At 48.7% G+C, this 15,431-nt stretch overlaps 1 protein-coding gene across 5 annotated transcripts in view; it reads right to left on the reverse strand.

Annotated features, from left to right (window-relative positions):
* The window catches only part of tln2b (talin 2b), a 352,925-nt gene that overhangs the window by 172,930 nt on the left and 164,564 nt on the right, over nt 1-15,431 (reverse strand). For all 5 annotated transcript variants that reach the window (XM_059945979.1, XM_059945982.1, XM_059945978.1 and 2 more), the window contains exons 16-19: nt 15,178-15,286; nt 8,760-8,968; nt 2,101-2,199; nt 1,415-1,582 (exon numbers count right to left, since the gene is read on the reverse strand). In XM_059945979.1, coding sequence (XP_059801962.1) covers nt 1,415-1,582; nt 2,101-2,199; nt 8,760-8,968; nt 15,178-15,286 — 585 coding nt within the window. The remainder of the gene's footprint in view (nt 1-1,414; nt 1,583-2,100; nt 2,200-8,759; nt 8,969-15,177; nt 15,287-15,431) is intronic.

The raw sequence follows: 15,431 nt of genomic DNA on the forward strand, positions 1-15,431 counted from the left end.
TGTGTGACTGTGTGTGTCTGTGTCTGTGTGTGTCTGTGTGCCTGTGCCTGTTGGTGTGTGTGTCTGCGTGCCTGTTGGTGTGTGTGTCTGTGTGCCTGTTGGTGTGTGTGTCTGTGTGACTGTGTGTCTGTTGGTGTGTGCGTCTGTGTGCCCGCGTGTGTGACTGTGTGTCTCTGTGTGCCTGTGCCTGTTGGTGTGTGTGACTGTGTGTCTGTTGGTGTGTGTGACTGTGTGTCTGTTGGTGTGTGTGTCTGTGTGCCTGTTGGTGTGTGTGTCTGTGTGACTGTGTGTCTGTTGGTGTGTGCGTCTGTGTGCCCGCGTGTGTCTGTGTGCCTGTGCCTGTTGGTGTGTGTGTCTGCGTGCCTGTTGGTGTGTGTGTCTGTGTGCCTGTTGGTGTGTGTGTCTGTGTGACTGTGTGTCTGTTGGTGTGTGCGTCTGTGTGCCCGCGTGTGTCTGTGTGCCTGTTGATGTGTGTGACTGTGTGTCTGTTGGTGTGTGTGTCTGTGTGTCTGTTGGTGTGTGTGTCTGTGTGACTGTGTGTCTGTTGGTGTGTGTGTCTGTGTGCCCGCGTGTGACTGTGTGCCTGTTGATGTGTGTGATTGTGTGTCTGTTGGTGTGTGTCTCTGTGTGCCTGTGTGTCTGTTGGTGTGTGTGTCTGTGTGTCTGTGTGCCCGCGTGTGTCTGTGTGCCTGTTGATGTGTGTGACTGTGTGTCTGTTGGTGTGTGTGTCTGTTGGTGTGTGTGTCTGTGTGACTGTGTGTCTGTGTGACTGTGTGTCTGTTGGTGTGTGCGTCTGTGTGCCCGCGTGTGACTGTGTGTCTGTTGGTGTGTGTGACTGTGTGTCTGTTGGTGTGTGTGTCTGTGTGACTGTGTGTCTGTTGGTGTGTGCGTCTGTGTGCCCGCGTGTGACTGTGTGTCTGTTGGTGTGTGTGTCTGTGTGCCTGTTGGTGTGTGTGTCTGTGTGCCTGTTGGTGTGTGTGTCTGTGTGCCTGTTGGTGTGTGTGACTGTGTGTGACTGTGTGTGCCTGTGTGTGACTGTGTGTGACTGTGTGTGCCTGTGCCTCTTTGTTGCTCCAGACTCTTCATCTCATGATCTTGATAGCTATTGCTTATTTATTTAATATTACTTTTTTTTTCTTTTTGTAATGACACAGTTGTGTCTTTTGCACGCCGGTGTTCGTCCGTCCTGGTGTGTGCAGTCTTTCACAGATTCTATTGTGATTCTTGTATTTACTGTGAATACCCACAAGAAACTGAATCTCAGGGTTGTGTGTAGAGACGTACACGTACTTTGATAATAAATTTACTTTGAACTACAAATTGCAGGTGATGTCATTGTGTCATATATCTTCTTCTGAAAGCAGTTTAATTCTGGTGCTCTCTGCCCCTGAGACCAGTTTTGCCCGTCCCTTACCTTGGCACAGGCGACGAGTTGTGAGGTGGATAGGGCGCACTGCGTGGCAGCAGCGATCACCCGGTTCTGCAGGATTGTGTCCTCAGCCACCTGGGCAACGTTCTTCGCCTTCAGCACCAACATAGCGGCTGCATTCGCCACAGCCTTGGCCAGGTTCATCAGAACATCCTACCGAAGAAAAACATGGGTCCCCTCACAATACAGCAGTTTCTTAAACCCTCCAAAGTGAAGGGGCAAGTAAGAACCACACTTCAGCTGTGCCACACGAAACGGAAACGAAAATGAAAATGAAGTACAGTCAACACCGTGGTGTCATGACGCGCAATGGAACAGTAAAAGGTTGAAAACAGACACTTTGCTGGGTAGAAATCCTAACCGGTTACTAGGTAATAATGTTCAGTATTAACAACAACTAATTACTGATAAATAGAAGTAAGGCAACTTAGTTGCAGAGTAATAATAGTGAGGATCAATGCCGGTGGAAAGTTTCGTGCAGTATTAACAATGTCCCCACTCCCACGTTATGGCACTGCAGTAACATTTGGGATTTTCAGCAATCTTTACACCAACGATTTTTAAAGAACAGTAGAAAGAGTTTAAGAGACCATCCAGGCTTCTGAGAACAGATGCTGAATGCAGAAAGTCACATCATATATTAGCTGAATATGAACACCGTCTCACCCTACCTGAAACCGTTCATCCGTTTCACTCTCTCCGATGTGTCGGAGGAGGTCGCCGCTCGCCTGCCCGATGCTCCCAGCTGCCGTCAGGACAGTCTGCCGGGGCTGAGGGAAAAAAATACACAGCTAGTCAGCAAAGGTCTCCTGTCCTATGTGAACAAGAGGGTGCTGGTGTACATTACTGGGCAAGAAGAAAGGATCTGTTTGCAAGAATGCACAGGGAGTCTCCGTGGTCAGGTCGAAATGGGGCAGGGAGTTATCAATTCTACTGTCTCGACAGTACAGGAGTTAAGGTAACGACTGCCACCATGAACATGCACCATCACTAAGTGCTTCAAGAGGCTAGTTGAGGCACACATCAACACAAGCCTCCCAGGCAACCTCGAAGTTTTAAGAGAATAATTTCTTCCCCTCTGCCATCACATTCCTGAACGGTCCCTGGACCCACGAAAACCATCTCGATATTCGCCTTCTGCACTGTTTGTTTACTTTTGTTTCTTGAAGTAATTTTTGTCTTGGGTTGTACTGCTGCTGCGAAACAAGAAGTTTCACTGCATATGTCAGTGATAATGAAACTCACTCTGGTGCTGACTTACAGCCAACACAGGTGCGGAAGGCCATCTCTGTGGCCCTACACTAATATCAGGAGCATGTGGATAATAAAGACACATATAATCAGACTACTATTTAGAAACATAGAAAACCTACAGCACAATACAGGCCCTTCGGCCCACGATGCTGTGCCAAACACGTACTTACCTTCAAAATTACCTGGGGTTACCTATAGTCCTCTATTTTTCTAAGCTCCATGTTGCTATCCAAGAGTCTCTTAAAAGATCCTATCATATCTGCCTCCACCACCATCGCCAGCAGCCCATTCCACGCACTCGCCACTCTCTGCGTAAAAAACTTACTCCTGACTTCTCTATACCTACTTCCAAGCACCTTAAACCTGTGCCCTATCGTGTTAGGCATTTCAGACCTGGGAAAAAGCCTCTGACTATCCACACGATCAATGGATATTCACTGTCCACAACTCCGCCTTCAGTCCTACATTTCCAGGCGGACTCATCACCAAACTCCTAGATGTGGGTCTCTCCACCTCCCTTTGCAGCAGGATTCTTGACTTCCTGACCAAGAAACTGCAATCAATAGGGAGCAACACTTGAGTCACGATTATTCTCCAGCAGCAATGTCCCACAAAACGGCAATCTCAGACCCCTACTTTACCCCTCATGCACTCACGACTGTACGGTCAGGTTCTGCTCCAGATCTGTCTACAGGCTTGCCGATACGGCCATGGTGCACAGACTCCCAAATAGCAAGGAGTCCGAGTGCAGGAAGGACACAGACACAGCTTAGTGGTGTGGTGGTTCCTGAATTCAAGGAGAGGCAGGGTCTGTGCAGGACACATGCTTCTGCATTCATCCAGATGCTGAGTTCAGATGTTGAGGGTTCACGCTCCTAGGAGTGAGCATCACCACAAGCCAAGGCCCAGAAAGCACTCAAATGCCTCTACTTCCTTAGCAGGCTAAATAAATTCAGCATGGCTCAGTGAACCCTCACCAATCTTTATCGATGCGCCGTAGATTGCATCATAGAGAGATGCTTCATGGCTTGGTTCGGCAACTGCTCTGTGTGAGATTGCGGAACACAGCTCACTCAGTACATCAGAGGCCAGCCTCCCCCCCAGTGGAACACAGCTCACTCAGTACATCAGAGGCCAGCCTCCCCCCCCCACCCCAGTGGAACACAGCTCACTCAGTACATCAGAGGCCAGCCTCCCCCCCAGTGGAACACAGCTCACTCAGTACATCAGAGGCCAGCCTCCCCCTCAGTGGAACACAGCTCACTCAGTACATCAGAGGCCAGCCTCCCCCCCCCCCCCCAGTGGAACACAGCTCACTCAGTACATCAGAGGCCAGCCTCCCCCCCCCCCAGTGGAACACAGCTCACTCAGTACATCAGAGGCCAGCCTCCCCCCCAGTGGAACACAGCTCACTCAGTACATCAGAGGCCAGCCTCCCCCCCCCCCCAGTGGAACACAGCTCACTCAGTACATCAGAGGCCAGCCTCCCCCCCCCCCAGTGGAACACAGCTCACTCAGTACGTCAGAGGCCAGCCTCCCCCCCAGTGGAACACAGCTCACTCAGTACATCAGAGGCCAGCCCCCCCCCCAGTGGAACACAGCTCACTCAGTACATCAGAGGCCAGCCTCCCCCCCCCACCCCAGTGGAACACAGCTCACTCAGTACATCAGAGGCCAGCCTCCCCCCCCCACCCCAGTGGAACACAGCTCACTCAGTACATCAGAGGCCAGCCTCCCCCCCCCCCCCCCAGTGGAACACAGCTCACTCAGTACATCAGAGGCCAGCCTCCCCCCCCCCCCCCAGTGGAACACAGCTCACTCAGTACATCAGAGGCCAGCCTCCCCCCCAGTGGAACACAGCTCACTCAGTACATCAGAGGCCAGCCCCCCCCCCAGTGGAACACAGCTCACTCAGTACATCAGAGGCCAGCCTCCCCCCCCCCCCCCCAGTGGAACACAGCTCACTCAGTACATCAGAGGCCAGCCTCCCCCCCAGTGGAACACAGCTCACTCAGTACATCAGAGGCCAGCCTCCCCCCCAGTGGAACACAGCTCACTCAGTACATCAGAGGCCAGCCTCCCCCCCCCCCAGTGGAACACAGCTCACTCAGTACATCAGAGGCCAGCCTCCCCCCCCCCCAGTGGAACACAGCTCACTCAGTACGTCAGAGGCCAGCCTCCCCCCCCCCCCCAGTGGAACACAGCTCACTCAGTACATCAGAGGCCAGCCTCCCCCCCCCACCCCAGTGGAACACAGCTCACTCAGTACATCAGAGGCCAGCCTCCCCCCCAGTGGAACACAGCTCACTCAGTACATCAGAGGCCAGCCTCCCTCCCCCCCCAGTGGAACACAGCTCACTCAGTACATCAGAGGCCAGCCTCCCCCCCAGTGGAACACAGCTCACTCAGTACATCAGAGGCCAGCCTCCCTCCCCCCCCAGTGGAACACAGCTCACTCAGTACATCAGAGGCCAGCCTCCCCCCCAGTGGAACACAGCTCACTCAGTACATCAGAGGCCAGCCTCCCCCCCCCCCCAGTGGAACACAGCTCACTCAGTACATCAGAGGCCAGCCTCCCCCCCAGTGGAACACAGCTCACTCAGTACATCAGAGGCCAGCCTCCCCCCCCCCCCAGTGGAACACAGCTCACTCAGTACGTCAGAGGCCAGCCTCCCCCCCCCACCCCAGTGGAACACAGCTCACTCAGTACATCAGAGGCCAGCCTCCCCCCCAGTGGAACACAGCTCACTCAGTACATCAGAGGCCAGCCTCCCCCCCCCCCCCCCAGTGGAACACAGCTCACTCAGTACGTCAGAGGCCAGCCTCCCCCCCAGTGGAACACAGCTCACTCAGTACGTCAGAGGCCAGCCTCCCCCCCCCCCATGGACACCGTCCGCACTTCTGGCTGCTTCGGTAAAACAGCCGGCATAACCAAAGGCCCTACCTAACCTGAACATTCCTTCTTCTTTCCCTTATCATCAGGCACAAGATACAAAAGCCTGGGAGCATGTTCCACCAGGTTCAAGGACACTATATCACTAATAAATTGTTCCCTTGTATTACCAAATAGATTTCGATCTCACCATGTACACCATCATGATCAAGGACTTTATTGTCTGTCTGCACTGCATTTTAAGACCATAAGATATAGAAGCAGAATTAGGCCATTCCTCCCATCTAGTCTGTTCTGCCATTTCATCATGGCTGATCCACTTCCCCTCACAGTCCCAATCTCCTGTTTACACCCTTCCTCTGTAACAATAACACTGCATTCATTATTGTTTTTCCTTTGTCCTACGTGGAGATACAAATATGATGAAATGTATCATAAATAGTATTTAAAATTAAGGATTTTGCTGTGCATATGACAATAATAAACCCATTTACCAGATTAGCCCATAGAATGGAGACAGAGTAAACAACTGAAATATTAACTATTATAGAGTCAAACAAACATACAGCACAGAACAGGCACTTTGGCCCATCCAGTATGTGCTGCGCCATTTAAACTACCAGTTCTATTGACCCGCACCCGGACTACAGCTCAGTATTCTATACCATCACCCCTTCAAAATCAATAATCTCCAGGACCTTGGCCTGAATACCTCCTTGTGCAACTGGATTCTGGATTTCCTCACTTGTAGACCCCAATCAGTTCGGATTGGCAACAACATCTCCCCCAGGATCTCCATCAGCACGGGTGCTTGGTCCCCTGCTCTACTCGCTTTACACTGTGTGGCTAAGTACAGCTCCAACACCATATGCAAGTTTGCTAATGACACGGCAGTTGTGGGCTGAATCAGAGGTGGTGATGAATCAGCATACAGGAGGGAGACTGAAAACTTGGCTGAGTGGTGTTCGAACAACAACCTCTCATTCAATGTCAATAAAACCAAGAAACTGATTATAGACCAGGAGAGGGAAAGCAAAGGTCCATGAGGTGGAGAGGGTAAAAAACTTTAGATTCCTGGGTGTTACTATTTCAGCGGTTCTGCCTGGGCCTATCTTGTAAGGGCAATTGCGAAGAAAGCACAGCAGCGCCTCTTCTCCTTAGGAGTCTGCGGAGATTCATCGTGGCATTTAACACTTTGACAAACTTCTATAGATGTGTAGTGGAGAGTATATTGACTGGCTGCATCACAGCCTAGTATGGTAACACCAAAGCCTTTGAATGGAAAATCCTACAATAGGTAGTGGATTTGGCCCAGTACATCAGGGATAAAGCCCTTCCCATCACTGAGCACATAAACATGGAGCATTGTCGCAGGAAAGCAACATCCACCATTAGGGACTCCCACCACCCAATTCTCCTCTCTTCTCACTGCTGCCATCGAGAAAGTGGTGCAGGAGCTTTTGGAGCCACACTATCAGGTTCAGGAAGATGTTACCCCTCAGCCATTAGGATCTTCAAACAAAGGGGATAACTTGACTCAAATTCACTTGCCCCATCATTGAAATGTTCTCACAACCAACGGATTCTCTTTCAAGGACTCTTCATCTCATGCTCTCAGTATTTACTGCTTGTTTGCTTGTTTGTTTGTTTATTTATTTATTGATTGATTTTTATTTATTGATTGATTGTTATTTCTTTCTTTATGCAGTTGCTCAATTTGTTGTATTTTGCACGTTGGTTGAACAACATTGGCTGGCGCTGTCTTTCAGTGATTCTATTACGGTTACAATACCATATTGTGGATTTATTGAATATGCCTGTAAGGAAGTGAATCGCAGGGTTGTATATGTGGTGACAATAAATTTACTTTGAACTTTGAAGACACTTCTGTCGATGTTGCCAGGACTAGAGGGCCTGGGTTACAGGGAGAAGTTGACCAGGCTAGATCGTTATTCAATAGAACATCGGAGAATCGGTGGGGGGGGGGGGGGGGAATCATAAGGAAGTGTTTAAAATGATGACAGGCACAGACAAGCTGGATAGTGACTATCTTTTTCCAAGTATAGGACAGTACAAACCTAGGGTGATAGATTTGGGGTGAGAGGGGCAAGTTTAAAAAAGAGAACTGAGGGGCAAATTTTTCCACACTAACGGTTGTGAATAAATGGAATGAGCTGCCAGAGGAAGAGGTTGAGACAGGTATAGTGTTATCATTTAAGAAGCAGCTGGATGGATCCACGGAGGGGCAGGGCCTTAGAAGGACGTGGGATGATTGTGGAAATTGAGACTGGCTGTGTGGGCAGCAGGTAGGCACGGAATGGAAGGGCCTGTATACATGCCGCATTGCTCTAAGACTCCAAAATCACAAAAATGAAGTATGTCTTCACATTTCATTTAATTCTCTGACCACAACACATTTAAACCAATCTATCAATAATTTTATTAGACAGCTGAACAGCGAAGTGTTAAGGAGAATGCAACATGAGAAGTGTTAAGGAGAGTTACGACGGTGGGATATTAGAGGATGTGGGAGTGAGAAGAAACTGGGCGTAGTGTGGGAGATTACAATGTGTGGGGAAAGCAGAGAGAGGGTGGCTCAGCAACTGTGCAAACTCTGGCAAGTTGGATGACCTGTTTAACCTTTCACAACAGGTGGATAGTTCACACACCAAAGATATAGCCAATTTTATATATTTTACCTTGGTATTTATGTTTAAATTTGCTTTGAGCATGTTAATAATTGTAAAATACATTTGGCTGCTCATTCGAAAAAGTGCAGCATTAGCGTATAACTTTCTGTACATTGGCACATACTGTTCAGCTATTATTTTTCAGTCAATCTTTGGCATGTTTCCCATTCTCCCTCACAAGATTCTGATATTCAGCTGTTGCCATAGAAGCTATTGAGTCCTTTTTGTTTTCAAGCCCTAAAATCACTGCCTTTGTCCTGCAGTACCAGACCTTGTACTGCCTTATCTCTGCTTTCCTCAATTCAAGAACTTCCTTCCCCTGCACTTGATGAAAACAGAAAGAACACTGTGGGCTGGTCAGTGAACTGAGTGTTTGAAGGACATGCTACAACACATTCCCACACCCACACCAAACACAAACCCCCGCTCATCACCACACTAACTTTGGGACTGCCCTTGTTACATTCACTCCTGGACCATTTGCACAGCTCACCTCTCCTGACGAAGGCTCGACTGCCTTGAGCAGATCAGACACGGCACCAGCCAATGTTCTCGCTGCTCGCAGAAGATCCTGACCACTCCCAACATCATCATCCATCAGGGCAGCCAGCATCTTCACTCCCTTGGACATTTCAGTGAGATTGGAGGAAATGGTCGTGATGGCACAGCCGACAGCAGTGTAATCTGTGTCCGCAGGATCTCCTGAAGGGACATCAGAATGATATGACCACGGTAATGGGACTATATTACAGTCCGAGGGATTTAGAGGGACAAATTTGTAGAGACATCCCAGATAAGAAAAATAAAGTTATTATAGCAGGTGATTTTAACTTCCCACTCATTGACTGTAAAAGGACTAGATGGGATAGAGTTTCTCAAATGTGGTCAGGAAAATTTCTTTAATCAGTACTTGATCTGTTATTGAGGAATGAGACAGGGTGGGTGACAGAAGTCTGTGCAGGGGAACACTTTGCATCTAGTGATCTCAATGCAATTAATTTCAAAGTAAATATACAAAACGATCCGCTATTAGGCAGGAACCAGGACAGGTGAGCTAAGTGAGACCACAATGTCATTAGTTTGAAAGAAATTATGCATGTAGATAAGTCTGGTTTGCGGGCTGAGATTCTAAATTGAACAAAGGCCAATTTTGATGGTATCAGGGATGATCTGGCAAGTGTGGATTGGGACGGGCTGTTTTCTGGCAAAGGTGTACTTGGTAAGTGGGAGGCCTTCAAAAGTGAAATTTTGACAGTACAAAGGCGGCATGAGTGAATCTGCAGATGCTGGAAATAAATAAAAAGCAAAAAACACAAAATGCTGGCAGAACTCAGCAGGCCAGACAGCATCTATGGGAGGAGGTAGTGATGGCTAAAGCTGTAGCCGTGGGCACCCGCATGGGTCCTAGCTATGCCTGCCTTTTTGTTGGCCATGTGGAGCAATCTGTGTTCCAAGCCTACACCGGCATCTGTCCTCCTCTTTTCTTACGTTATATCGACGACTGCATCGGCGCTGCTTCCTGCACACATGCTGAGCTCGTCAACTTCATTAACTTCGCCTCCAACTTTCACCCCGCCCTCAAATTCACCTGGTCTATTTCCGATAGCTCCCTCCCCTTTCTAGATCTTTCTGTTTCGTCGTCACTAGCTCCTCCCATAGATGCTGTCTGGCCTACTGAGTTCTGCCAGCATTTTGTGTTTTTTGTTTTTGACAGTACAAAGCTTGTATGTGCCTGTCAGAATAACAGCTAAAGATAACAGGTGTAGGGAACCTTAGTTCTTAAGAGATGCTGAGGCCCTGGTTAACAAGAAAATGAGGTACATTGCAGGTATTGTCAGGGAAACAAATGAGGTGTTTATGGAGTATACGAAACGAAAGGAAAGAAATCCGGAGGGCTAAAGGAAGGCAGGAGGTTGCCCCCGCAGACAAGGAGAAGGAGAATCCCAAGGGATTCTGCAGATATGTTAAGAGCAAAAGGATTGCAAGGGACGAAATTGGTCCTCTAGAAGATCAGAATGGAGCCAAAACAGATGAAGCCATGCTGACTATCCTTAATCAGCCCACGTCTATCCAAATACTTATTTATCGTGTTCTTTAGAATACCTTCCAATAACTTTCCCACTATTGATGTCAGGCTCATGGGCCATCTAATTTCCTGGGTAGGTTTTATACGGTTGAACGGTAAGGCGCCGAGCAATGCAGTAGAACAAAGGGATCTGGGACAGGTCCGTAATTCATTGAAAGTGGTTTCACAGGCAGAGAGGGTTGTTAAGAAAGTTTTTGGCACAGCGGCTTTCATAAAATCAAAGTACTGAGTACAGGAGATGGGATGTTATGTTGAAGTTGCAAGAGGGGAGAGATTTAAGAAAGACTGATAGGTAACTTCTTTACCGCGGGGAATGAGTACCAGGAATGAGCTACCAGAGCGAGTGGTTGAGGCTGATGCAATTACAACATACAAGAGGCATTTGGGCAGATACATGGAGGGGAGGAGCTTGGAGGGTTATTGGCTGAATGCAGAGGATGCGGTGTTGGCATGGACCAGTTGGTGCAAAGTCCAGGCTGTATTAGTCTATGATCATATCAAACCTGAACAGACAAATATGAGGAAATCTGCAGATGCTGGAAATTCAAACAACAACACATACAAAATGCTGGTGGAACGTCGACAGTGCTTCTCCTATAGATGCTGCCTGGCCTGCTGTGTTCCAAATAAACCAAGATCCACAAACCTGCCTGTCCAGGTAGACCCATTGTCTCAGCTTGCTCCTGCCCCACTGAACTCATTTCTGCATATCTTGACGCTGTCTTATCCCCCCTTGTTCAATCTCTTCCCACCTATGTTCAAGACACTTCTCATGCTTTGAATTTTTTCAATGATTTTAAGTTCCCTGGCCCCCACCGCCTTATTTTCACAATGGATGTCCAGTCCCTACATACCTCCATCCCCCATCGAGATGGTCTCGAAGCTCTTCGCTTCTTTTTGGATTCCAGACCTAACCAATTCCCCTCTACCACCACTCTCCTCCGTCTAGCGGAATGAGTTCTTACTCTCAATAATTTCTCCTTTGGCTCCTCCCACTTCCTCCAAACCAAAGGTGTAGCCATGGGCACCCGTATGGGTCCCAGTTATGCCTGCCTTTTTGTTGGCTTTGTGGAACAGTCCATGTTCCAAGGCTATAGCGGTATCCATCCCCCTCTTTTCCTTCGCTACATCGATGACTGCATTAGCGCTGCCTCCTGCACGCGTGCTGAGCTCGCTGACTTCATTAAATTTGCCTCTAACTTTCACCCTGCCCTCAAATTTACCTGGTCCATTTCCGACACCTCCCTCCCCTTTCATGATCTTTCTGTCTCCATCTCTGGAGACGGCTTATCTACTGATATCTACTATAAGCCTACAGACTCTCACAGCTACCTGGACTATTCCTCTTCCCACCCTGTCTCTTGCAAACATGCTATTCCCTTCTCACAATTCCTCCGTCTCCGCTGCATCTGCTCTCAGGATGAGGCTTTTCATTCCAGGACGAAGGAGATGTCTTCCCTTTTTAAACAAAGGGGCTTCCCTTCTTCGACCATCAACTCTGCTCTTAAACGCATCTCTCCCATTTCCTGCACATCTGCCCTCATCCCATCTGCCCGCCACCCCACTGAGGATAGGGTTCCCCTTGTCCTCACCTACCACCCCACCAGCCTCCAGGTCCAAAGTATAATTCTCCATAACTTCCGCCACCTCCAACTTCCGCCACTACCAAGCACATCTTTCCCTCCCCCCTCTTTCTGCTTTCCACAGGGATCGCTCCCTATGCAACTCCCTTGTCCATTCGTCCCCCCCCATCCCTTCCCACCGATCTCCCTCCTGGCACTTATCCTTGTAAGCGGAACAAGTGCTACACCTGCCCTTACACTTCCTCCCTCATCACCATTCAGGGCCCCAGACAGTCCTTCCAGGTGAGGCGACACTTCACATGTGAGTCGGCTGGTGTGGTATACTGCATCCGGTGCTCCCTGTGTGGCCTTTTATATATTGGTGAGACTCAATGCAGACTGGGAGACTGTTTCACTGAACACTTACGCTCGGTCCGCCAGAGAAAGCAGGATCTCTCAGTGGCCACACATTTTAATTCCACGTCCCATTCCCATTCTGATATGTCTGTCCATGGCCTCCTCTACTGTCAAAATGAATCCAAACTCAGGTTGGAGGAACAACACCTTATATACCGGCTGGGTAGCCTCCAACCTGATGGCATGAACATTGACTTCTCTAACTTCCGTTAATGCCCCCCTCCCCTTCTTACCCCATCCCTGAGATATTTAGTTGTTTGCCTGTTCTCCATCTCCCTCTGGTGCTTCCCCCTTGCTCCATTCTTTCTCCTGAGGCCTCCCGTCCCATGATCCTTTCCCTTCTCCAGCTCTGTATCACTTTAACCAATCACCTTTCCAGCTCTTAACTTCACCCCACCCCCTCCGGTCTTCTCCTATCATTTCGCATTTCCCCCTCCCCCCACTACTTTCAAATCTCTTACTATCTTTCCTTTCGGTTAGTCCTGACGAAGGGTCTTGGCCCGAAACGTTGACACTGCTTCTCCCTGTAGATGCTGCCTGGCCTGAACAGATGAATGTTTGTTTTGGAACCCAGGCCCTGGTTCTGAACTGTCAAGCCAGAGGAAACTTCATACCTACACTGCCCCTGTCAAGCCCTAAAAGACCTTTGCATGTTGTGCCAGGATCTCCTTTCATTCACATAAACTCCAGAGTAGATGCCCAGACTGTTTACTGTCTCCCCAGAACACATCCTTCTATCTGAAGTATCAATAGGCCAAATTTTTTCAACTATAGGTGGGAAGTCAGACATTTATAAAATTCCAGATAGGTCTTGCAAGAAGCCAATAAAGTTGCAGTAAAACAGCCTTCCTCAGTTTTCACATGTCTTCTTCAAATGTCAGCTCATGCATCATTTGCCTACCTGACTGCTGTATATTCACAACTGATTTTTCCCCACACATGCCCAACCTCCTCGGGACACCCACCTTTTTCAATTGCTGAACATTTAAAAAGTCCTCCACTTTTCTGTTATCTCTCGCTGGGTGGATGACCCCATTTTTCCACACTATATTCCATCTACCACATTCCCATCCATTCACTGATCCTGTCCGTATTCCCCCCGGAGCCTCTCTGCATATTCCTCACAATCCATCCGGAACGGGAACGATCTACGTACGGAGTCAGAAAGCATGCACTGTTTCTGTGGCCGTGGACTCGTTTTCCGGGACTCTGCGGTTCACATTCTCTTTATTATTTTCCTCCATTTTCATTGTTTGCACGATCTTTTTTTCTCACGTATTGGACGAGGTTCAGGACGCAGGTAACTGGGTGACCGTCAGGAGGGGGAAGGGGACAGGCAGTCAGTGCTATTCCACTCAACAGTAGATACTCCACTCTGGATACTGCTCGCTGAATACAGTTGGGGTGATTGATCGAGCAGAGGAAACCCACAGCGATCAGGTATCTGGCCACCAAGTCTGTGACTCAGAAGTGAAGTGGGGGGGGGGGGGGGAAGAGGTGAGCTGTAACGACAGGGGATTCATTGGTTAGGGGAACAGAAAGGAGATTCTGTGGATGGTACGCTGCTTCCTGGATGCTGTGATCAGATACACCTCCAATCAAGTCCAGGGTATTCTTAAGCGGGAGGTCATGGTCCAGTTGCTACCAATGTCATGGTTGGGGGGGGGGTGAGGTCTGCAAAGTGCTTTTAGGCCGTTAGGTGCTGAGCTAAAGGACAAGACCACCAGGGTTGTGACCGCAGGACTGCTACCCACGCCACGTGCTGGTGAGGCTAGTTTAATGTGGCGAAGGAGATGGTGCAGGAAGGATGTCTTCAGATTTTTGGAACAATGGGTTCCCTTCCAGGAAAAGTGGGAACTGCATAGAAGGGGCAGTTTGTACCTGAACTGGAACATCCTTTCCTTGCAGGAAGGTTTGCTAGTGTTGCACAGAAGGTTGGGGGGGGGGGTTCAGACTAGAGTTACAAGGGGTTTGGAACCAGAGCACCAGAACAGATAGGGGAGCAGTTGTGGGGAATGACACTGTTAAACCTACAAAGTCAGGAACTGAAAGTCTGACCATGGTCAGACTAATGTACTGAGTTATGTATGAGGAGTATTGCAAGAAAGATGAATAAGCTTAGGGCACATGGAATTATGATATTATAGTCATTAGTGAGACTTGGTTGCAGGAGGGGCAGGACTGGCAGCTCAGTGTTCCAGGGTTTCATTGTTTTAGAGGTGATAGAGTGAGAGGGATTAAGGGCAAAGGGGTGGCATTACGAGTTAGGGAAAATCAGTTAGGACAGATTGGGGAGTTTGTCTAGTGAGGCTTTATGGGTAGTAATGAGGAATAAGAAATGTATGACTATGTTAATGGGATTATATTATAGACCACCCAATAGTCTGCAGGATTAGGAGGAGCACATTTTAGAGAGTTCACAGGCTGTTGCAAAGTTGGGATAGTAGATAACTTTTCACATATTGACAGGGTCTCCCATTCTGTAAAAGGGAAGAGCTTGTCAAATGTGTTTGTTCAGAAAAGTTTCCTTAATCAGTGCATAGAAGTCCCAACTATGTACAACGTTTGTAGGTGAATGGTAAAATTGGGGGTATTGATGAAAATATGGGGCAACAGAAATACAGGTTTAGTGTGAGTGAACACTTGATGTGGACCTGACATGCCAGGAACCTGGTCCTGGCTGCACAATTGCAGATGCCGTTACATCACGAGGGGTGGGAAGCTCCAGGCAGCCGCTTCACTGACCGCCAGAGTTGAGTTAAGATTCATTTCTAGGCACGCCGAAGAGAACTGGGGCAAACTAGCAGATTGCTCTCGATGAGTTGTCACAAGAACCAAGCACTCACCAGCTGTGAGATTGACAACTGAGGCTGTGCCTGCAGTGATGGCGTCAACCTGCGAGTGAATCTCGTGTTTTGACTCATCCACCTTATTCTGAACCCACACCTTGGATGCCTGAGGAAACAGAATCAACGTTAAAGAGTAGAATGCAGGTGGCCGGCATCCCACAGTCACTGCAAACTACAGGAACATGAAGAATGATTCGGTAATACACATCTGATTCTAGGGCCATCAGGAAGCTTCACATTAATTACTCTTC

Source organism: Hypanus sabinus, chromosome 21 (genome assembly GCF_030144855.1).
Source record: "Hypanus sabinus isolate sHypSab1 chromosome 21, sHypSab1.hap1, whole genome shotgun sequence".
NCBI classification, from domain to species: Eukaryota; Metazoa; Chordata; class Chondrichthyes; order Myliobatiformes; family Dasyatidae; genus Hypanus; species Hypanus sabinus.